At 34.2% G+C, this 26075-nt stretch overlaps 1 protein-coding gene across 1 annotated transcript in view; it reads right to left on the bottom strand.

The window, feature by feature from the left end:
* Window positions 1-24573, bottom strand: part of ASB5 (ankyrin repeat and SOCS box containing 5) — a 49864-nt gene extending 25291 nt beyond the window's left edge. The window contains exon 1 of the mRNA XM_037829109.1: window positions 24245-24573. Within this exon, the coding sequence (XP_037685037.1) occupies window positions 24245-24440 (196 nt within the window). The 5' untranslated portion in view covers window positions 24441-24573. The remainder of the gene's footprint in view (window positions 1-24244) is intronic.
* Between the last annotated feature and the right edge of the window lie 1502 nt (window positions 24574-26075).

The following is a 26075-nucleotide window of genomic DNA, read 5'->3' on the forward strand; positions in this document are numbered from 1 at the left end:
CTGAGGTGAAGGGTATTTTATTAGCATGTGTGTGAAAGGCTTTGATAATAAATGTTGTATAACAAGGTCTTTCCAATTTTACCTACTTCTTTGGTATGATTAATAAACTATATGCATAATATAAAATCCAACTACATATAGTTTGAAATAACAACATTATATAGTTGCACGCAATATATTTTTATCGTAGATCTTGAAACAAAACATTAAAGGGCTTCTGTAGAGGAAAATGTATATGTCCCCAGTGTCCAGGAAAACTTAACAATGGAAAGGGTAACTTTCTTTAGCTGTTGCTTAAAGATCTTTTCTGTAATATCCAAATGTTTGTTTCTTTGTATTGAAAGCTATAACCTTCTCAGATTTTAAAAACTATCTTATATAATGTTATAAAAGATGTCCCTGAATTTGGAATCCTTTAAACCACACAGAATAATGTAAATGATGATTTTTTAAAAGCACAGATAATCTTTATATGCAGAAAGAAGATAATAAAATAAAATTTTAATTCAAAATGCCTAAATGATTGAAACAATTAGGACTATCATAAACTCAACTACTAAATTCTGTTAATTTAATTTTCAATTGTATAATGAATAAACAAGGTGATAAAATGTCATTCATTCATTCATTCATGAATTCACCCATCCATTCAAAATTTGGTAGGTGACTACCACGTGTGATATCCTGGGACACAAAGATGAAAAGATGTCCCTGCCCACTACGACTGTAGAGGATAGAGGGGCAATTTAGAATCGCATGAACTTCTCTCACTGCCCATACCCTTCGCAAGCATAGGAATCAAAGACTCCCAGAGTCATGAAACATTCAGGAATTTCCATAGCTAGGTTGCATTGATAGCTCCTTAACTGCTAAAAAATGTTCATAAAACATCTAATTTATATATAATTCCCACAGAAGTTGCCTAAGTTATAAGTGATTCTCAACATACAAGATATGGTATTATGCTAAGTAGTACATTCCCATTATTGAGAGTTTTTTGAAGCCCAAAAGAAATTTGAAAAATAAAGCTAATATTGCCATCTATCTTTGCTGTTGTTGTTCTTAACATGTATCCTTGAAAGCATTTGGCCAGAATTTAAACTGTGAAATTAACAATGAAAATACATCAAATTGAAAGCTGCTAATGTAAAAGAAGAAATAAATATTGGTTTTATTTTTTATAACAGGACTTGACATGTCTCAAGACCTCTACTAAACATACAATGTTTAGAAGACAAGAAAGTATACACTCCTTTTAAAAACCCTAATTTTATTTCTTTATCACAATACATAAAAGTAAAAGATTTAAAATCTCATTAGTGTGATTTTTTTTTTTATAAATTTCACTTGCATCAGCAATTCATCTACAATTGATTTAACAAATCTCAGTATAGCCACATTTCTTAGTAGAACTACTCATTCTATTATAGTACAGTGGTTAAGTGCCTTAACTCTGCAATCGAAATACCAGAACTCAGACAAATAGTAAATTTATGACCTTGGGAAAATTATTTAAGTTCTTTGTGCCTCAGTTTCCTTATCTAGACTAAAATGGAGATAACAATAGCACCTACTTCACAGAAATTCTTTGATGATTAAATAAAATTGTACATAAACCGGAACAGTGCCTGGCATGTGGTCCTCAATTAATGTTAATTTTTAAGGAATTATTCCAAATAGTGTGGGATAGACATAAATGCATCATTCGTGCTTTCTTCATTGAATCTTGTCTTTCTGTTTAGGGTTAAATTTAATAAACAAATTAAAAACCCAACTCTCAAGTGCTACAGTTACTGGTAAATTCAACAATTATTTGTGGTTCATTTGTTGTTCAATGACTACAGTGTATATAAAACAGTTTTTGGCATATGAGATGTAAATTTACTCCTTCATAAGCAAAACAAAACAAAACAAACAACAACAGCCCATGAAAATCAAGCATCAAATAAACACATCCCAGAAGAGCCACAGACAAAAATACTTCAATTCTAAATTATGGGTGAGTCTACTGGTTGGAAAGAAAGAAAATCTGTTTAATATAATATGTAACGGATCATCCATTGTTAGATAAAAGTCAAAAAGTTTTAGAAGAAACTTACTTAAAATATTAACAATAAGGAAATTTTGGAAATATATAAAGGAGGAACCTATAAATTTTGAAGAAATTGGAAGCACCAATATTCTGGAAGCACAGAAATCTTCTAAATATTAATATTAATTAATATCAATTAATTTATTAATCCTAATATCAATTAATTTATTAATATTAATTTATTAATAGTAATAGTTGCTGGAAGTTGTTGCCAGTGGTAATGAAGTTAGATGATTTGGGCAGTCTCAAAGAAGAGGTTTGCTGGCTTGAACTGAACATTATTACTTAAGTTTTTATTTAGATAAAAGGCAGGCTAACAGACAAATAAATTATGACAAAAAACTTAAAGGTGTAATAATATGCTATAATGTCATATAATGAAAATTTCTTGATAAATTTAATTGTCATTAACCAGGGGCTTTCAAATGTGGATGCATAATTCAAAGAGTGCATAATCCAATTAATTACTTCATTGCATCAGTTTTTCCTCCCAAATTTCCTTTGTCCATATTTATTCATTTCCAATACCATCAACCTGGAGTCAAGGGCCTAGACCAAGCTACCAGAATACTGTAATAGTTACTAACTGTTGTCCCCACATCTATTCTGGCCATCATCAGTTCATTCTCTCTTTATAGATTATATCATATATCTGGGATTTGCTTCAAAATAATCCAAAGGTAATTTTTGTTGTTTTGATTTTTTTTTTTTTTTTTTGCAAAAGCAAGATTGTACCAGATGATTACTATCTTTCTGCCCAATTTACAGGCCAGGACTTTATTTTCAAAAAGGAAATCTTATCAGAAAAAATTCTTAGAAAGTTGATTCCTTTCATTGGATTTGGTTTGTTGCCTTTTAAAGATTTTTGCAGCTACATTTATAAGTGAGATTGGCCTAAAATTTTCTTCTCTTATACCGTCCTTTTCAGGTTTTGATAATGTATCAGTTAAGGTACGATCATCTGAGTAACACAGAATAAAGGATTCATTATAGCAATTCTACAACTGTAGGAGCTAGTTAAGAAGTCTCTGCAAGGCTGCTGCCTTTGCAGTTGGAGTTGGATGAAGACGTGATCGACTGCCTGGATGACAGTAGGCAACGAAAGCCAAATGTGAAGTGGAGCAGAGCAAAGATGTGCAGGAACCTATGAGGAAAGTTTGTAACAGTGGCTGTCTCTCATCTCCTCACACTAATAGTGGTGCCCTTCACCACATAACTGCACCTACACTTGGCCCAGGGCTCCAGGTAGTCCCAAGGGAGAACCAGGAGGGAGTTCAACTAGCTGCAGGTCTGTGTGTTGCCCCACACTGATGAGGTGACTAGCAGACTGCTGACAGCATGTGCAAGCTGCCAAGCATCTGGTGCCGGATAACAAACTTCAGAGTGCAAAAGTGGCTGCTCCTTCACTCTGCCTTCCAAATCTTACCCAACATTTCTTCTGACCAATCCAATCCAGAGAATCCTGGAAAGGTAGTTCCAGTGTAGCTAAGTTGCCTTAGTCAAAGCCACAACAGGTAATTAAGGTACTAACTCCATGAAATGGGGTCTAGTGCCTCGTTTGTTTCTAATGTGGTGGTTCACACATTAGAAATATTTCTTCCTGGAATGCTTGGTAAAAGCCATTGAAAAAAACTCCACCGTTTTTGGAGCTTTATGAGGAAGTTTTTAATCTATTATATGTATTTTCAGTTATTTGAGGACTATTCATGTTTTCTCTTTCTTCTAAACTCAGCTTTGATAACAGGGGAATTGTCCATTTCATCCAAATACTCAAAATTAGTCATTAAGTTGCTATATGATAACTTCTTATTGTGAAAATCTCTCCAACATCTGCTATTCTGTTCTTTTTAATTCCAAATAATTATTTGTTCCTCTTTTCTTTTATATGTGACTTGACAGAGGTTTAGCAATAATCTTATTATTTCTTTTTAAATGTATGTTTTGGGCTTGTTGATGTTTCCTATGTATGTTTTTTATTTCATTAATTTCTGCTCTCAGCTTTTATTTTCTTCCTTCAAATTGTGGAAGTTTATTGTGCTATTTTCATAATTTCTGAATAATTTCATAATTTCTGATGATTAACAAATTAGCATTAAGGCTTTTTCATTTCTAGGATAAGCACTTATGGTTTCACATTTCCCTCTAAGAAATACTTTAGTATTGAAGTATTTAATACCTTAATATTGTAATATTTTGATATGTATTGTTTCCATTATGACTCAAATCTATATATTATCTATGTTTTTTTTTATATTATGACATCTTCTTGACCTATGAGATACTTAAAAGTATTTTCTTCATTTCCAAACCTCCGAGTTTCTTTCTGAGTTGCATTTTCAAATGACTTCTACCTTAATTTTACGGAGATCATTGAATACGTTCTACATCAGAAGTTACAAACTATGGTCCTTCATCCAAATCATCTATGACCTGCTTTTGTCACTGAAGTTTTATTAAAACAGAACCATGCTGATTAGTTTGGTTTACACTACAACTGCAGAGTTTAATGTCTCTGACAGACACCCTATGTCCTCCTACAAAGACTAGAATATTTGCTCTCTGATCCTTTACAGGAAAATTTTGCCAACTCCTCATCTATATAATGCCAATGTTTTAAAATTTATTGAGACATGCTTTATGACCCTATATATACTAGATTTTTGTAACTGTTCAAAATGTGCTTAAAAAGAATGTGAGTGCAGAGTTGTGTTTCACAATTAGAACTATCTTTTTAATTTGTTCTATTGGCTTATATATTTAATGAAATCTGTCTGCCTAATCTATCAATTACTAAAATAATTCTATTGAAATTTACCACTATGAAGATAGATTTTCCTGTTTTTCCTTATACGTATATTTATTTTGGCTTTATATAATTTTAAACAATTTTTATTTGGAGAATGCAAACAATTGTTACAGCTTTTAGGTAACTTCAAACTTTTATTATTATATAGTTGCCATGTCATAATTTTCTTCACCTTTAAGTCTATTTTTTGTCTTATTAATGTAATGATACCACTTTCAGTTAGTATTTCCCTTGGACATATCTTTCTTGATCCTTTTACTTTCAATGTTTTGAATCCATATACTTTATATAAGTCAAAGGTGAAAATATATTGCTGGATATTACAAAAATTCATACTGAACATTTTTATTTTTTAACTAGAGTTCAGTCCATTTATAGTGATTTTGTTTACTAACATATTTGAATTTATTTTTCCCATGTTATCTTTGTGTTTTGTATTTGTCCCACCTTTTTGGTTCCTTTTTTCTCTTACTTCAGTTTGTGTTTGGATTAATTAGTTTTTATCATTCCATTTTCTCCCTCTTTTACTTTTAAAGCTATATATTGTATTTGTGATTTTTTAATACTGTCTGTCCCTGCAATTTTATTCAGACTCAAATATTAAGGAGAGCTAGAAGAAAATTGTAGCCAAAATGTCTGCAGAAGTGGCATCTTCTGAGCGTAAGTTTGGGGTGGCACAAGCCTCATATGCCAAAGCATTAATTCAGTGCTGTATAAAGTGTCCTATGTAAACCACATTTTCATCCACAGGTGAATATATGTAGAGCATGTGATACCCAAACTGCTACCTCTTATCTGCCAATTATCACTCTGGAATGGTACTTATGATTTTGAATATGATTAATCTGGGATAGCTTTTTAGAAACAAGACTGCACATCTACTGTATAGGGGTAGTCTTTCTCTAATAGTGGCTACCCTTTTGTTTAAGCTCAATTTTGTCCTACTGCCAAGTGAGAATAGCCAAACTGTCAAGTCGCCTCAGTTAAGATGACCCATGCCTTACCTCAGCCATTCCCTCTTTGTAATCTGTCCCCTGAAACCTGCAGCCTAGATCTTAAAGAGTTTCCAGATCATCTTAATTATTCCTTTCTTCATTCTCAGGAAGCAATGAGCTACAGTATGAAAACTATGCAAACATAATAAAACTACAAAAAAAAAACCACACAAAAAATGAATTGATGTTGGTATAAAATTAGTAATGCTTATTTAATTCAAGTTAATTTAAATTGTTTGTATTGCTGTTAAAATATCAGTATTGGAACAAGTGAGAAATTTTTTTTTGTTTCATTTCTACCATAAGGAGAAGGGCTTTTTCAGATACTATGAAGACAATTGATGAGCCAGAAAATAAAAAGAAGAAAGGAAGAACAATAAATAATAAACTTTTTAAATAATGAGCTTTAAAAAAAAAAGAAAGCAAATAATTTTTTTAAAAAGTAGAACCTTATAGGTCATCTATTAGGAATGTTTTAAGTGTAGTATGTATTTCAAAGATGTAAGAACGGACTCTTTGAAAGGTCATGTAGTTTAAACCAGTCTTGTAGCTCTAGACATGACCATGGAATGCAGGTGTAGGTAGCCCAGGCCAAAGGGCAGCTGCTTATCAGTGAGATGAAGCACTATGGACTGTCCAGACAATAAGGTAAAGCAGTAACCATATCCTTGATGATGTGAGGAATACTAAAATAATGTATTTGTTCTCAGTAAAGCAAATGCCTGGATATATGCACAGCTAAAAGTGTTGGAATTATAGAAAAGAACCCAGTTGATGTAGTAGAAACAGCAAAGAATGTCCTTAAAAATGGTAAAGGGTATTCACAAAAACAAAAATCTTCAGAAAACATTATAGTTAATGTTGAAAGATTTCCATCCAAGGTGAAAAACAAAACACAGGCACTCACTGTTACTACTTTATTCAACAGTGTGCTGAAGGTTTTAACCAGTGGAATAAATGAAGAAAAAAAAAATGATGCAACAATTAGAAAGGAATGAACAAAACTGTTATTAGTCACAAATAATATGATTTTCTACATTAAAAAACTCCACAAGATCTACATATTCTTATTAGAATTAATAAGATAGTTTAATAAGGATGCTGGGGTTAAAATCAATATACAAAAATTAATTTTGTTTCTCTTATAATCAAATTAGGAAAATAAAAATAAAGATTCTATTTATCATAGCAAAAAAAAAATCAGTACCTTAGAATAAGTTTAACAAAAAAATACATAAAGCCTCTTTGGGGGCAATATTAAAACATTATTGAGAGACATAAAAGAAAACATATACAAATGGAAAAATAAATCATGCTTATTGATTGGAAGATCAAGTACTGCAAAGGTGTAAATTCAGCCTCAAATAAGAGTTATAGATCCATGAATTCCAACAAATGAACCAACAGATGTTTTCAGAAGCTCACAAGCTGCTTCTAAAATTGATATGTGGGATGATTTTCTATTGCAAATAGCCAAGACTACCAAAAAAAGAGCCAGGTGGGGTGTGGTTTGCTCTACCAGATAACAAGACATATTCTAAAGCTATGGAAACGAATATAGTGTGGTAGAGATCCAGAGAGGTATAACTAGCAAGCGAGCCCAGAAACTGACCCATGCATGAATAGATACACAGTGGGCACTGCAAGGACTACAGGTTATAGCATCTATGAGGGGTTTCTAACACCTCATGTAGAAAGATAATTGGCTCTCAATCTGGATACAAATGCACTTACACCATTCAAAAAATCAACTCCAAGTGGATTAATGAGAAAGGAAAGCTTTAAGAAAAGAATACAGGAAACTTTTTTCATTACTTTGAAGTACAGAGGATTTTTAAGATAAATTACACTAAAATATTAACCAACAAGGAAAAGATATATAAATTTGACTATTTGAAATCAAGCTTGGGTTCATCAAAAGAAAAACCATAAAAAATGAAAAGCCAAGCTACGGAAGATATTTGGAAATAGTTCTTTAAAAATTTTTCATTTTCTAACTTTTAGAATACAGAAATTTGAAAATCAATGGGAAAAAAATAAAAGCTTTACTATAGTTTGCAGCAACCATTTTGGAAAACAGTGTGATGCTATCTAAAAAACAGCAGATACACACACATTGCCACTCCTAGAAATATACACTCTTATTTGTACTAGGTGTTTATGGCAATATCATTAATAATTGCCCCAAATTGGAATGAAATTTACAGTACTGAAAATGATTGAATTCCAGATACATAGTGATAAATTTTTCTAACACATTGTTCAGTGAAAAAAGTAATACATGAAAGAATATTTAGAGAATGATTCAATTTGTATAAAGTTCCAAATCAGGCTAAACTAAACTATATCAATTAGGAATGCACTCACAGGTGCTAAAACTGCAAAGAAAAGCAAAAAAATGATTTCTATAGAAGTCATCACCCTCCTTTTGGAGGGCAGGGAAGGGTGTTGTGATTGAACAGGGATACTTGGAAGGCTTCTGGGATTCCAAGAATGTTCTGTTTCTTGATGTGGATGGTGATTATACAGATTTCTGCTTCACAGTCTTTTATTAAATTCTATGAATAGGGTTTTATTAGCCTCTACTGATTTTTTCTGATAAGTATACTTTATGATTAAGAAAACTAATTAACAAAAAGAGCCGAGCCAAAAAGACTTAAACATGGAGGAGGAGGTTATCAGAAAATGTAACCCCCAGTAAAGCAGTTCTTCTTTATTCCAAGCTGCACCCACTGCCTAAATCTACTGAATATCTGCTTTATGTTTGAAGGCAACATGAGACTTTAGTTCCCCTATTTTGGCTGAAGAGTTGCTATTCACCTCTATGGAATAAACAGAGCATTCAAAAGGATCTAGGAACTTTCTCTTAATATGGATAGAGTGCCCAGGGGAGAGGGTGAGGAGAAAAATATGGGGTCCCAGCTATGGGACAGTATTCCAGACTAGCTGGGGATCAAAACTGCCAACAATGTATTTCAAGTAACCTTAGGGGATCTTTGAAAGGAAGTGAATAAGTGAATTACTGTCTGCAAGATCACAGGAAGTGTTCTAAGATATTCCTCAGTATACGTTATTTGGTGATTCAAGACAAATTGTGATGAATAGCTTAGTAGAGGACATTCTACATGCTCTGGAATAGGGAGGCTGAGGTCCTGGGTGTGATAAATTCACAAAAAGTGATTTGGGTTCTCTGTGCTAAAAGCTTCTCTGGCACAAAAATGATTCACCAATAGTCCACATAACATTAAAGAAATAGCAGTATTTCAGAACTAAAGTGGACCTTAGATTATCACTTACTTAGTGATTTATAAATGACTTCAAAAAGCATGTGAGTTCAACGGAGCTACCTCAGAGTATGTCTGCAAAGGATGGGGCTCTGTCTTCAAAAAGTGCAGCTTCTATTCTACCAGCTTTACAAATTGTCTTCCTAGATATTCATAAAATAAAAGGTCAGTGGTTTAAAAAAGAAAGATTAAAAAATCACTGATCTTGTCTAACTCTTTCATTTTGCAGATAGAGAAATGAAACTGAGGTTGAGAGATGGCAAGTGTCCTCCCCAAAGCCACCCAGCAGGTTACTAGCAAAGCGAGATGGAGACTGCGATTGCCTACTTCAACCTCTGCTCTTCCTAATATACTATTTACTACTATCCAACATCTTTTACAAACAAATCTAAACCAGTGACTATCAAGTAAGGAGCACAAAAACAGATCTAATCTACATCACTAGGTTTTTGTGAGAATTTAATGAGTGTGTATGGTACTTGTTTAGAATAGCCCTGGCACATGTGAAAGACTTGTGTGTTTACCGTGACACTTTCCTTTTCTTTTCCTTCTCTTTACCTGTTTATTTTACATACTATTTTATCTCTACCCACTGCCAACTTCAAACTTTAAAATAGTCACTCAAATCCATATAAGGAATGAAATCAGCAACCTGTGTTCTCTAGCCTGAGGACAACAGCTGCTGGGAAGAAAATCTGATATGCACCATGGACAAGGACTTAATGTAAGAACAATTTTACACATAATCCTTCGCCTCCCTAGCTCTAGCCACAAATAGTTTCATCAGTGCCAGCCACATGCTCATGGAGGGTTTAGGTGGTTGGAAGCAGTCAGAGTATTTTATGTTGATATTTTTCATGAAGATTGAAAAGAGGGGCGACTGACATTTGTTTCTACCATGTTGAACATAAGTGCAGAAGAAAGTATTGAGAGCAGAAAGTAGAGAGCCCCGAGTCCCCGGTGTGTTGGCTTCAACTCTAACTTTATATGCCAAGGCAGCAGCACATCCACTCTAGCAGATGAGCTCTGGGTGTCCAGCAGACATCTGCCCTTGTCCAAACACATCTGTGGAAGAGGCCTAAGCACTGCGGGGGCTGCTGCTTTCTCTCCCTTTCGTTGCTTTGATGAAGGAGAAGTGAGTTCCTAACTCTGGAGACAGAACATTCCTCCCATTGTAAACCTTTCGGCTTCTACATGTGAATCAACCAGTTACATACATACGCAAAAGCAAGATTTTCCAATTAATGCAGATACTAAAGAATTAAGGACACAAATTAACAGAGTGGCTTGGAGGGCAAAGAACTCAAGTCCAGAAGTATTTTTCAAATATTGATTCTAAGTTCATATGTGCCGTGTTAAGCACTCAATGTTAAACAAAGGAAAAAAAAAACACTTAATATTTAAAGTTTGTCTCAGAAAGTTAAAAATATTGAGAATAAAAATGAATTCACTCAGTGAGAAAATCAAAGGGTGAACAAGTACCATTCTTATGAAAGGCAAGCAATCTTTGAGTTAATATTATATGAAGAATATGAAGAATATTACAGAAAAAGATTTGAATTCATTTAACAGTCATTAACTGATCCTAGTTAAAAAGAAACATGTGAATGGTTTTGTGTTATTTCAGTTCATTTTGGGGTGAGGGAATAATGCCAATTTTATGAGGTTAAAGAGAATCATGGAAAAGGGAAAACAAACCAGATGAAGAAGAGGGAGTGCGAGGGCATTACTTATAGATTAATCTCTAGACAGCATTGGTTTTCTGTCTTCATTTCACCTTCGAGAATTCACTCCCAGTCACCATCTATCTGTTCAGTGTACGTGGGTCCAGGATTTTGGGGGAGGCACAGTTAGAATAGGCTTAGCCCAGTGTTGAAGCTGGTGATAAAATCCATGTACTTATTTAAGTTTGACTTCCCTTGCTTTGTCCATCCCTCTTTTCCTTCTTTTTTTCCTTCCTTCTTTGAATATTTATTATCTGCTATGTGCTAGGCATTTTACTAAGAGCTCTGAGAATGAAAGAATCCATCTTCATGAGGCTTAAGAGCTAGTAATGATAGCCTTAATAGTGTAGCCAAGGTCTAATTTGCTTAGAATAGCATGTGAAAGGGGAGAAAGCAGCACAAGAAGGATTCAGTAATTCTGTGTCTCACCAGGACTGTCACAAAGATCCTGAAAGATAGGCTTTACCTGATACAGTGATGAACTCTGGAAAAGGACACTGTTCATTTAATAATGTATATCAAAAAACCAAAATCCTGCAAATGGTCAGCATGGTGGTGTCAGAAGCAACATCAAAAGACCGGGGCTCATGGTTTGCCTTTCCTCTAAATTGAGCAAGTCTCTAAATTTTAAAGCCTCTGTATCCTTCACTGCTAAAAAAGTATAATACCATTTACTTATGTATAGAACAGTTATGAGGATGTAAAGGGATAGCATGTATGGAAAGACTTTGTGAAATAGAGTAAAAATATCAAGTTTTATCATTACAATGTGTAGGTAAGTTAAATCAAGGTGTGGGAACAGAAAAGTCACTAAAAGCACCCATTGAATCATTTACAGGGAATTTGAGGAATTCATTTTACTTTTAAGAGGATTTTTTTTTTTTTCATTTCTCATCTTTTCTTCCTCCTACAATATTAGCCACTTGATAGCTACTGGAAAAGCAATACATAGATAAGCTTGGTTTAGAGAAATACAGGATATGAAAAACCTATATTTATAAAATGAATCGATTGCTTGTTTACAAAGGGATTTCTTTAAATAACAAGTTTACCTGGTATGAGAAAAATTGGATAATTTATTAAAAGCTGTATATACTCAACTTACAAAACACAAGTATGAACATATTCTGGAATATCTTTGTGGTATTTTTTCAGGTTGTAAACATATAATTTGAGTACCTCAAAAACACAAATTTAAAAGCACCTAAGATTTAGCTGTTTTGAAAAATAACATTTCTGTTAGAATATTACAATTCTGATATTACCCCATGGAACTGGATTTCTATCATCTCAGAGGACAAATGGCCAATATCACACAATCAACATTATTTCCTAACAGTCCATTAAAGACCAGACTCAACTGAGCTACCTTCTGATAATTTCAGGGGTCGTCATATACTGCTGTGCTACTCAGAAATGCTACCCTCCAGTTTGTGAAGACACTATTAGACAATGCTTTTTTCATAGCTTAATTCTACCTGGAGAAAGTTCATTGTCCTTCATCAAACTTGACTACTGCCAAATTTTCAGTAGTCAAAGTTGGTTTTTTACTTGATTGAGGTTTAGATGTAGACCTAGTCATACATACTCTAGGAAGGAAGATAAAGCCCCTTCAGTTTTTACAACTAAAATCATTAATTGTCCTAATGTTTTTGCTCATCTCTTTCTTTCCCAATTATAGAAAAAGAAAGATAAACATCATTATTTTTGTGATTTATTATTTTCTAAAAGAGGCATAGTCACCTTTAGATAGCTCTTGCAATGGCTTGATAAAAGAGCAAGTGTTTCTGCAAGCAGTAGCTCTTGGAGGACCTAGAGCCCCAGACAATTTAAAATATGGTTCAGATGTCTAGGTTTTTCAATGTTTCTATGAAATAATTCTGCATCCTTATTTCTAGATATAATCTTCTTATTAAAAAACAAAATGGCTCATTTTTCTCTTTTCCCATATGATAAAAACATTTTGTAAAATATGTTCTAGTGAAAAACTATGTTTTGGCTAGTTCCTGGAGAGACCAGCTGGCTGAAAAGAGGGCATAAAGGAAAGAGCCAAATCCCCAAACTAGCTGACTCAGCTCTTTACTGATGTTGTTGCCATTGTTATTTTGTCTTCCCCCTCCAGCTGTCAGGGATTAAGAGGAAAGAAAATCAAAAGGCAAGAGGCTTTTAAGAAGGATGATTTGGCAGAGGAAGTTCATATCCGGTGCTTTGACATGTTGGAGATTAAGCAGCTGCAACTCTTTCTATGGCACAGACTCTAAAAGAATGGTCAGAAATGTACTGTATATGTGCCGTAGCAGAGGATTCCAGAAATGGCACTGAAGTCTTTCAAATTCAGATTTATCATGATATTCTTACAGAGAAACCCAGGTTTTTCTACAGTACAGCCATGATCAAGTATTGACATGTTTGTCCAGGAAAACGTTTTGGTCAGTAGAATTTCTGTTAAGAAAATTTTTTTTGACAAAGTAAGATCTCAGAAGAATTTCCTGCAAGTAATTTTAAAACTCCCAGCTTTAATAGCCCTCCCATCATAACATCTATCCAGGTCTGAACTCTCTGCATTACATTGCTCCAATCCTATGTCATGTCTCAGAATGTCTTGCTACCTTTTGTGGAGCCTATAAGAGAGAGTATCTGAATGACGCGGATATCCTGAGTCTCTATGCATAAAACAAACTGCTTATTTTTTATTGTAATTTTGGCGTACTTCCAAGTGTGGGCTAAGTTTAGCTAAAATTAAATAGCTGAAATTCTCTAATAATTTATCTTCTCTATGGAAAAGGCCAATAGACAAATTACTGGGTGGTGCAGAGACCTTATGGATCCTTCAATCAGTGTGAAAAACCATGTAGAAGAGGCAACAGATTACAAGTACAAGTTTAGATGGTATCTGGGTTTAAGTTCTAGTTCTTCAATTGCTAACTGAAAAAGCTTGACAACTTAACCTTTCTGAGCTTTGGTTTATTACTGATAAATTTACATGTAAATAAAACTAACCACTTAGAGCTCTTAAACAGTGTAACATAAATAGCTAACATGGTGCTTAGTAGATCATGTACTTAGTAGAGAGGTCTTAATATTATTATGTGCTTGTAGCCATTGTTTGCTAAACACAAATCGTTTATTGTAATTTCACTCTCTTTTCTGGTTGATGATTCTCTGTGCCATTAAATTGTGGGTAGTTCTTTACTGTTTTTGAAAGTTTTAAGGGTACAATATAAAGAGCTAACATTTAGAGTGTTAACTATATGCCAGACACTGCTATGTGGTGTAGGTATCATTATCTCCATGTTACTGATGAAGACACCCAGTAAGGCCTGCAGACTTTAAGCAACTTTCCAAAAATCACACAGCTAGACAGTGTTGGGCCACGATAGAACAATTGATGTCTGGCTCAATCACTATGCTAAATGCAGTGTGATTTTCACCACCATTTTCTCCTACTTATTCATTCAACAAATATTTTCTGAGTTTCTTCAATATTCAAAGCAATGTTTTTGCTCCATGCTGTTGACAGTTATTTCAAGGATTAAGTGATTTTTTTCACCTAGTAAATTGTAATTTCCTTTCTCCAGAGTAACAGCAGTTATGAACGATCTACTTTCCCCAAAATCTTGGTACAAGTCAGTCTCTCTTCAAGGATTCAGCCAGAATCATGTTTGGCTCATGAGACTCCAGGTTAATTACAAACCTCTTTTTCTTCATGGCAGTTAAATACTTTGTTTTTCAAAAATCTTATTTCTTCAATAATCAAAACATTCATTATAGTACTATAGACACAGGTTTGTGGTAAATTGTGTGTGCTTGTTAAAAATTGAGCTTTAATCAGATGTGGCCCTCTCTCTCTGGCTAAGCCAACTTGAAAGGTGAAATCACTGCCCTCCCCTCTACGTGGGATCAGACACCCAGGGGAGTGAATCTCCCTGGCAACGTGGAATATGACTCCCGGGGAGGAATGTAGACCTGGCATCGTGGGACGGAGAACATCTTCTTGACCAAAAGGGGGATGTGAAAGGAAATGAAATAAGCTTCAGTGGCAGAGAGATTCCAAAACGAGCCGAGAGGTCACTCTGGTGGGCACTCTTATGCACACTTTAGACAACCCTTTTTAGGTTCTAAAGAATTGGGGTAGCTGGTGGTGGATACCTGAAACTATCAAACTACAACCCAGAACCCATGAATCTCGAAGACAGATGTATAAAAATGTAGCTTATGAGGGGTGACAATGGGATTGGGAAAGCCATAAGGACCACACTCCACTTTGTCTACTTTATGGATGGATGAGTAGAAAAATAGGGGAAGGAAACAAACAGACAAAGGTACCCAGTGTTCTTTTTTACTTCAATTGCTCTTTTTCACTCTAATTATTATTCTTGTTATTTTTGTGTGTGTGCTAATGAAGGTGTCAGGGATTGATTTAGGTGATGAATGTACAACTATGTAATGGTACTGTAAACAATCGAAAGTACAATTTGTTTTGTATGACTGCGTGGTATGTGAATGTATCTCAATAAAATGATGATTAAAAAAAAATTGAGCTTTAAATAAATCTAAAAATCTCAATCATTGACTCCAATTAACTTTCATAAATAGTTTTTTTAAAACTATTATCATTAGTTTCAGTGGGCCCTAAATATTGAACTTATTTAAACTGTCTTCACAGCTGAGAAAGTTACAGAGTTTGGATAATTTGCAGTCATTATTTTAGGACCTAATATTCACAATATAGGAGATAGTCTCTTCGATACAAACCAGTCTTAGGTTGTTCTTTTCTTTGAATGATTTTAATTAGCCATAAAATTTAGCTATTCTACTAGATTTTACTAGATGAGCAATTTCATCAACACTGTAGGAGGGGGAAGAAAGAGGAAGGCTCAGATTTTCACTTAGTTCCTTTACTTTCAGTTCTTGGAAAGTTACTATGAAAAAGTATCATTCTTTCCCAGACTCAATAGAGCTGTAATTCAGTGCATATAAAATCTAAAGGAATTGTCAATTTTTCCTTTTCCAAATCCACCAGGGAATGACATAGAGTTTGGAAAACAGAAATGGCTCATAAATCTCTTCAGTGGTTAACCAAAGACGTGTTTATTTGTTACTGAGGAGCTGAGTCACTCGCTAAGTCACCTTTTCTTAAATGGTCATTATTTAACCGCTATTGTAGTATGTTGAGATCTCTTTAAAAACATAGATTCCTTTAGCTCTTTGGCAGCCTCACTTGACTCAATCAACTAATGAGATCTTGCAGCATTATGATGGTAAAGAGCAGATTTTCAATGGATGGGCCTTAACTTTCTCATTTTTATTTTTCATTTAAATCCTAGCTGTATACTTGAAAGATGAGGTGATTCAGGGCATCTATTTAAAAACATTGATGGCATTTCTGTATTAAATTTCCATTTGTTTGTACTCTGCCCATAGTTTAAGAGCATAATCCTTCTTGAAAGAGTATATGTATTTCGAATGTTTCTATTTTACTTGATAGGCAATGATGACATGGAAACTTCAGCTGCCCTGATGGAGAAAGGATGCCTTTGTGCCATTTCAGAAAGTTATTCACATTCCTGACGTGCCCAAAATATTTACTGTTCTTCTAGTCCCTAGGAAAGAATGTTGAAAGGATATTCAGATATAACTCATAATATATAGTGGTTAGTTTCTGTAAAGATGCATGTAACAACCAACATTTTAAATAAACTGGGACAGTTTAGTTTTTAAACATTATTTAACCCTTTCTTTAAAGAAAGATTTCTCTTAAAGCCAAACATTAAGATTCATGAAGATAGATTTGCTCTATTTAGAGATGATGGGGCCCATTGGAACACTGTACCCTCAACCACGCTGGTAGCTCAGCCCCTGAGTTTCTTCTAGAAAATTCCTAAATTTACATAGAGGATAAATTTCTAAAATGCTCACCTCTGATTTCCAATGGGGAATTACAAGATTAAGAAAAAAAAAGTGAAGTATATGCTTGCCATCAACCTACATTTCACGGAGTAGATTTGTTTAATACCAGACCACCTGGAAGTTTCTTTCAGCACTAACGATTTAACAATTTCCTCAAGCCTCTCTCTCTCCCTGGCCTGATATTCTTTGTGCATTTCCAGGCTAAAAATGGTCTGCTTTGTAGCACTGCTGAGGGAAGGCTGGAAAGAATGGATGACTTGTGCACTATGCAGCTGGTAAAGAAGAAATGCCAAAAGTTCTACATCAATGGTAAGCAAAGTTTTTTAAAATAACTATTAAACGATTTGAGGGTGGCTTAGGGGTAAGAGGCATTCCAAATACTCCTCGTGCTTTCAGTCGTTGAGATGGATTATCTGTCACTGGGGATAATCTTCCTCTCTTCACTCCAGTGCAGAGAAAGGGCTCAGTGTGCTACAGTTGTTACAGGGATCCACAAAACTGCCATACAGCCTCTCTGAGGATGTGCTTGGCTGAGTCAGTGTTTGGGAGGTATTCTATCTTTTTTGAGATGCAATTCATAAAATACACATTAAATCATTACAGCAAAAACTCATAAAATACACATTAAATCATTACAGCAAAATTAAAAAAAAAATTTGGTGATAATTATTTCTATCCTTAACGAATGATTCTTTTTAACATGCTGAATCCAGTAAAGTTGTTATAAAGCTCTTAATAAGAGTGGGGCTTTTGGATATATGATTTGAGAATGTGTCTTTATTTCTCTCATTGGCACCAACCACCCAATGTGCACCCTTAGCTTACATGTATACTTCAACTTTTGCTCCAGATGAACCAGGCTTGTCACTGATATCACTACTTACAAAGTTTAGTTCCACATTCTAAAATTTTCTTTTATTCTTTATATTCAGCTTAGTTTGGTCTCCATTTGTATCTAACCAGATATGTTTTGTCTTTGAAATCTTAAGTTCCCCCCTTTCTATGAAATGCATGATACTTTCAGCTACCTTCAATCTCTTCCTTCTTGACTTCCATAAAGAACATTAATTGCAGAATGTGAGAGTTTTCAATTCAGCCCCATTTTATAATCTTCTAATTGCTTGCTGATTTGTTGTTTCATGTGTACACTGTTTGTCTCCCCTTACCCAAGTCTCCTTTTACCCAGAAAGCAAGTCATATACTCTCTGTTGTAAAGATATATAGCATGTAGCATAAATATTTGAATCACTGAAACCTATGCCAGGAATAGACTAATATGCAAACATCTATTGAACTTAATAAAATTTAAAACTATCAGTTATATCAATGAATAAGAAAAATAGTTTACTTAATAATCATTTTCCAGAAGAGATAGTAAACTGGAAAGCAGAAGGTCAAGACCTTCATTCTTTAACTGTCCTTATTATATAAAAATTTTATAGAGTTGCCTATATCAGTGTCACTTCTTAAAATTCATTTTGAAACTTTTTCACCAGAATACTTAAAATTTTTCAAAAAGCTTAGTAGATAAGCAATGAGCCTATCTGTTCCCTTTCTAAAAGTAAATTTTTAAGCCGAACTCTGAATCTTAAGGTAAAGATGTAACTAAGAGATATATGGGGTATAAAAATCAGGTAGAGAAGTGAAAACATTAATAAGGGGTGAAAATAGGGAATTGGGGAATTCTTGAGCATCATGAAAAAGTGTACATGCATGATTGTGGGAAAGTGTATGTATGCAGTGAGTACAACTTTTATTTAACTGACATATCCCAGGTAGAATTATTCTTTTCTCTCTACTCTCTCCTCTACTCCCATTGTTCAGCCCTGTAAAATAGCACTTATCATGGTTTTTAATTACTTGATTATCTCTCTGTCTCTCATTAGACTTTACACACTTTTTAGGAAAGGGACTAGGGTTTGTTTGGCAGTTTATCCTTAATGCCCAGCACAGTACCTATCACACAGAAAATACATAATAAACATTATAAGTAATAAATGAAGAAATAATTGAATGACTAAAGGAACAGAGGAACAAAAAAGGTGTAAGAAAATTCCTAGGATAACTGATTCCCTAAACCATTACCAGCTATTTCAAGTTCTTTGATTCCCAAAGTCCATGCATTTCTTCACATATAGACAAATAGAAAGACGTTAATACATTAGAATTTAACACAGTCATTTCTAAACTTGGAACTTTGTACCTAGATTCCATGTTTAATTCACAGTTTGATAATAGTCTCTTTCAAAAAAGCTTGCTAGCCTTCCGAAAAAATAGTAGAGTTTGGGCAAAAGCAAATCCTCTTTTAAAAAAGATGTTGGTAGCACTTTTGATTATAAAGTCAGGTCTTTCATCATAGAAGAGCAGTTCTCTTAATTCAAAATTATTCTTATGTAAGTTGTTTCACTTAAATAGAGTAAATGTGTCCAAAACCCTCACACCTTTGGGGTTATTTTTATACCTTTATATAATGAAGAGCATCAAAGAAGTCATTCTACAAATTTGCTTCCTGTAATTTTTCATTGCAGAAATTCTGAGAAACTTTCCTAGCATAACTAAGTTGGTGCATAGTCAGCACAGCAGCAAAAAGAAAAACAACAACACATGAAACGACTTGCTCCTCAGAAACATGTATAATTAATTTTATTGCTGCTGTTTGCTGGCATCTGCTATAAAGTTAAGTTCCCAACTTGTTTTTAAAACTAGAATGGACTTTACTCATGGAGAAAGCAAGATGTCAGATCCCCTGTCCTATCATATCAAATGCCAGATGTTTTCCCACCCAAGTTACACTCTTCTCAAAATGACAAGTACTTTTGCCATTTGACTTGTGATGGTACGTTAACATTGTATCCTATTTGAAGCATCAACAAATAGACTTGATAAAAAATAATTACATACCTAATAACAAGAATAAAACCAAATTTATAAAATCACAAGAACAAATGTCCTATCAGATGAAGGATTATTCTATATTAAGTCTCAAATATGAAAAGATGACTGCAGAGAGACATGACCTAGATGTTATTCCCCATAGACCACAATATGGTCCATGGCTGCACAGGTTCAGAAACCTGACCTATCAGCAAAGCTGGAGCAAATTCACCTATCACAGGATTTAAACTCACAGAGCACAAGACACTGAAGATTGATATCAAGATGCAAATACATTAATTTTTGATGAAAGCCGTAAATGTCAGATGGATGGAAACACTCCTGCAGGCAAGCCAGCACATCCTCTTTTTGTGGGCAGATCTACATAGGGAGCCAAATGGCCATCAGAAGGTTACTTGGTGATCCAAAACTGGTACAAAGAGAATATGCTAAATAAATAAAATGCAATAGTAAAATTCAAATTTTAGTTCCTGACTTATCTTGATATTTCACACTGGATACACATGGGTAACTCACCAGATTCACTAAGAAGCTAAGGGTACATATCCCAAAGGTGGTCTTGGTTGGGAACTGCAGACTTGGCCTCTGTGGCTAATCAATCCATCTTCTGATTGACATGTTTTCCTTTAGAAATGTTAATGTCTAAATCTGGGAGCCACTCAGTCACCCTGAAGTAACATGTACTATTTCTGCCAGTGCTATTTAAAGGCATCCTCAGATTCATCCTTTCTTCTCTTTTTTGTTTTTGTTCTTTCCTTTCTATCCACATACCACCAACTAGTCTAAGACCTCATCTATTTATGGCAGTGTACCAACCAACTGGTCTACCTACTTCATCCCTCTCCCATTGTACAATTCAAAGATTACTACTATATAAATCTACATCAAATTATGGTTATATATGTATATGTATATATGAGTATATCTGTATGGGTATATTTGTTATATGTGTATGTGTGTAGTATGTGTATGTGTATATGTGTGTGTGTATATATATATATTTAGTTTGTGTGTATATTTACATGTGTGCGTGCATGCATAGTATACATTTATTTTCTCTTATTCCCATCTTCACTCAAACTAAAACTCTTGCTCACTCCTACTGCCTTCAAAATAAGTCAGATTGTTTAAGTTACATTCAAATTCGCTCATATCTGGGCCCAATTATTATCATTTTTTCACTACCTGAGCCCTCTACTCCAGCCGAATCTATTGTCTCCCCACATTCTATGTTTACCCCCATATTTTTGCCTCAGCTAATATCTGGGGTCAACTCAAGATATGTCTCCTCTGTAAAAATATCTCTGAAAATCCAAATCCATCAGTGACTCTTCCATTTTTTGGATTCATTTGGTACTTAGTAATCCAGAAAAGAATTTTTATATGTATGTAGCCTATCTCCTTGATTAGAATATAGACTACTTAAGGGTGGGAACAACAAATTTTGCCTTTCTTGTATCCTGTTATCTTTCATGTCTTGATATTAGGGTTGCTCAAAAAATGTGCTTAGGGCTGGCCCTGTCTACTTGTAGGGAAAACTCCTGAACTTTCTTCAAAGCTTAAGACAGACCTTAAAAATATTTCTCTTAATAGAAGGAAGGAACTGCCTCTTGAAGTGTCCTTGGAATATTAGTAGTTCATGGTTTCTTCTGGCCCTTGGAGTCATGTCACCAAAGCAATGGACTTCCCCACATCCTGATTTGTATTCTGCACCGTTTAATATTACAGCTGAAAACACCTTACAACTCCTATTCTTCTCACTGTCAGCTATAGTGCTAGCTTAAAAATAGACTAGACCTTTGATAAACAGAGATTGTAATCAGGACATTTAACAGTCAGAAGGATATAGGAAGTAGTCACATAGAAAAGCATAAAGAAGAAGAGGTCCTTTCAATATAATGGTGGAATTGATAAAAAGTCTTCAGTTCAAAAGATGAAAAATAGATTTGCCAAGTTTATGGGAATAGCAAAGGGATCAAGAAGGAAATAACCTTAAGCTATTTTAGCTACTGTTTAGCTTTTCCGCATTCTTGTTGTATAATCGTACCTCGGTCTCAAGCCTGAATGGGAAGTACTTTAAAAAATTACCCTGCATTTGACTGAGCGAGCTGATTTGCAGTAGTAACTAGCAAGATTAACAGTTCCTTTCATTTCATACCAAAGTACTACTGCTCATGAGAAGGACATCCAGAATGTTGTCAACAATGTCTTCTGTGAGTATGAAAGGCATGAAAATACACACATTGTCTCAGATTTCATGGAATTTGGCAACTCCATATCAGAAATGTTGGGGGAACAACCTGGCTAAGTTTTGAAAGTAGGAATGAGAAACCTAATTCAAAGTGGAACAAAGGTGAGAATCTTCCCTAGGAAGGAAGAAATTGCTGGATTATACAAAGCTAATTAAGTCTGATTACTTAATTATAAAATATAAACAGAATAAAAAATAGTTTGCAGTAAAAAAAAAAAATGAAAAGCTATGTTAAAATGGAGAAAGTAATAATTTCCTGGACAAGAATGAACTCTCATAGGTAGGAGATTAAGGGTTTGTAAGATACATGATTCTCCTCCTAATGATAATATAACACTGGAGACTAATTAGGCTTACACTGAATAGAAATTCTGATAATAAAGTCTATTGTTTAATATATAGATTAATGCAAGATATTGGAAGGGAGAATTTTGTTAAGTAGATCTAACAGTAAACAACCCAAGACAAATTTTAAAATATGTTCCCTTATTCAAATTCTCGGGAAAAATGTTTTCTATTAGTGAGCGTTGATTTCTTTCTTCCTTTCCTTCTTGGGATCTAACCGTCGACTTCTAATATATCTTAAGACCTCGTAAGACAGATGGGAATGAGGAGGCCATTTAATTTCCATGACTTCCCTGAAGAAGCCCACAGAGATCAGTCTAAAGAGGACACAATCGTTTCTTTTTACTTATAAATATGCCCAAAAGGAGCTTTGATAGCTTCCTCTAAAACCCTTCTCAACCCACAAAAAGTGTCTCTTTCTTTTTAGCCAATATTTCATAATTTTACGTAAGGCAATTCTCATAATACATAGACAAGACTTTCCTATGATGTAATGAGTATAAGCTGCCCATGAAAGTAGATTTATCACCTTACGATTGTATGTTGAGTCATATCTAGAAATATGGTTATGTTTTAAAATCTAGCATCCTTATGTTTGCTGTTTTCTAAACAAAACATTTCATTTACCAGCTGGATTTTTTATTTTCAATTGCATCACTTAGTGATATGTCACATTTAAATACGATTATACCAGTTCTAAAGCAGAGTGAGTGGGTGAAGGATTAAGTGCTACCAATTACCTCTGCATCTCATCCTCTCTGTGAGAGTTTCATGCTGGCTTTAGATTTTCCTCACTTTGAATGTGTAAATAAATCCCTCATTTTACATAAGAACAATCTTCCTCAAGAAAAAGTGTCTTGATTATTCACATCACACACTAGAAGAGATTTTCAGCTTTCACTCAAATTTCCATGTATCTACAAAGTAACCTAGATTTTACAATGAATTCTACCACAAACTATAAAATGTAGAGAAACAGATTTTAAGAAGGCAAGCTTTCTGCTCTAAGTGCTCTTGATTTTTTTTAATCTACCTTCTCTAATTGGGTGATAGTGAATTCTGATTCTGAAAATTTAAGTTACTTTACAGGTATTTTGCACTCTAAAATGTGCATGCACGCCTGCTACTTTCCAAACCAAAAATTAATCAAAAGACTATAAGAAATTAAAATATCACTTTGAAGTTTACCATGTGAATTATTTTTATTGTACAGATTATTGGTTCAATAGAACATAAATAGTTTTACATTCTTTTAAGTCTACGACTAAACTTAGTGTTTTCACATCTTGGTCTCACACTTCAGTTTCTTCTAAAGAATACGAATGTACTTGGCTGCACACATGCAAAGTTTGTGGATTCATATTCCTATCTTCTTTTAATTATTTTTTCACAAATTGAGCCATAACAATTGCATCGGGAAAATGTGTCATAAAGTGTTAATTTTTATCACACCCTTCTTTATTTTGTAATCAAATGGTTTATCTTAGTAAAATAAAGTTGTGAGAAACAAATGAAACCTTCAAATATTTTTTAATAAGTATTTTACATGTAACTAGAGATTTGATTTAAAAGTCATAATTCAATATATGTTAAAGGACATTTGAAGTGCTATAAATAATTAACTCTAAAACTATGATTTGGCAAATGAAATGTTTAAAGTTTTTAAATGATTATTAATAGAAAAAAATATATTTGATAGTATGCTATTAATCTATTTGGCAATGGAACCTTGATGTTCTTAACCCAAACATTTACACAGCAAAGTAACTTTCTCTTTCACGAAACCACGGAGTCAATTGACAAATATTTTCCGTAATGAGAGGTTTACAAAATATCTACTTTGAAGCAGCCTATAAAGAAAAGCATGTGATGTTTTCTTGGATGCTGCATCAAACGGTAGTTAAACTCAACTTGAAATAAGAGAATATTATCATAAACATACCTTGTCCTTGGGTTACTCCATAAAATTCAGCTGCTATCCTTGCTGCTTCTTTGCGGTTGCCCTTCACAATGCAGAAATGACTAAGGATGGCAAGGCTGATTTTCACAAAAAGCTTAAAACAGAAAAGTGAAAGTATTGTAAAGTAGACATTGGATAACTGTTGGGCAAATGGTCGGCTTTCTTCTAACACTGACATCGCTGCACAAGAACGTGCGGCAGTTTTTAGTTAGATCCAAGTTTCAAATGCTCCTGGCTCTAGTCCGGGATGCTCTGAACAGCTGGTCCTGAGGAAAGAAAATATCAGCTGGTAATGATGCCTACAGCTCAGAATATTTATACTGTCCGTACAAGTTCTTTGCAAGCTCCTATTGGTCTGACAATATTCCACGGAAGCAATTGCATCATGCATCCCATTTATGAGACTCCTGACTTTCCATTCTCAGTTTAAAATGACACCCCGCCTCCCTGCTCTGGATTTTGAATTCCAGATATTGAAATTTATCCAAAACGATTTCCTTTTTGGTATCTAATCATCAAGAACAATTTGAAGACTTTGGGATCCGGTCCCTGTTGTTAATGCAAATGGTACACATAATATCAAGGTAAAATTAAGCCAATCAATTCAAGCCTTTTAAATGGTACTATTTGTGGACCAGGAGCTAGGTTACCAAATCGTCAATGACCTGATGACTACTCATCAAACTAGCCAATTACGTTGCTTTCACTGTTGTCAGAAATAACTGATTTGTCTACACGTGGTTAGATTAGAAAGCCTTAGAGTAATAACTTTAGGGCTGTGCATTCATCCAGTAATGCTTTTAAAGCACCTACTGTGTGTCAGCCATTTTGCTAGAAGCAGGGGTTGCATAGATGAATGTAATGGTTCCTGACACAAGGATATCAAGTCTAGAGGAGGAATCAGGCAAGGAATCAGATAAATATATATGTATATATAGATATATAAGTAGATACATAAATAGAATATAAGCAGGGACAGAGAAGCCTGGGAGCACAAAGAGGAAGAATCGAATCCTGAAAAGGCTTCCTGAAGGAGGTGGCATACCAGAAGAATTATCAAGTAAACATAAGTGTTTCATTCATACTGTCCAAAATCAAGCAAAAACAATGTGCTTTTTAGGCCAAAACCTTTGTTAACCCCTTCTGATTTATTTTGTGAATGAATTGCAAGTGTTTATATTGGAATCATTAGACAAGCTACATTTTAAAAGAGAAATAGCATCAATTCTTAAGAAAAATAATGCAGTATGGCAATATTTTGGCAATTAAGCCAAAAATAATATGCCAAAATTCAAAATGACATATTATACAGGTAGCTTATTTATAAGTCTAGCTGACCACGTTCAGGGCCTCTTAAGTGTGGTACTGCTTCCCAAATCTTCTGAGAATTTCCAAAGTAACAAATAACAATAAAGTTATTTTAAAAGAAATATCTATTCCAGGAACAAAAATATCTCATCACAAAATAGAAGTGGCTCTTCTTGGAATACAGGACCATATCAATGACTGGTCACATTTGTAAGCACGCACTTACATTGCCTTAGTGTACACATTTTTTGCTGTGTATCTTATCATTTGGACAATTTACATGAAACTTTCCTGAGACAAGGGAGATGTTGCTGTAAAAGAAATGTGTCAAACAAATCAGGTTTCTTTTTTTGCCATTGGCTGAGTGGTTTCCAGAAACATCAATTAGGTTGATATAGTAGAAAGCAATTTCCAAGCTCTTTCTGAAAATGGCCATTGGTTTTGTAATCAGAGGCAGAATCCTAGACCGAGCAGCCATGAATCAGACCCAGTGTGTGATTTCACA

The sequence above is a fragment of the Choloepus didactylus genome, chromosome 3 (assembly GCF_015220235.1).
Source record: "Choloepus didactylus isolate mChoDid1 chromosome 3, mChoDid1.pri, whole genome shotgun sequence".
Classification (NCBI taxonomy): domain Eukaryota; kingdom Metazoa; phylum Chordata; class Mammalia; order Pilosa; family Megalonychidae; genus Choloepus; species Choloepus didactylus.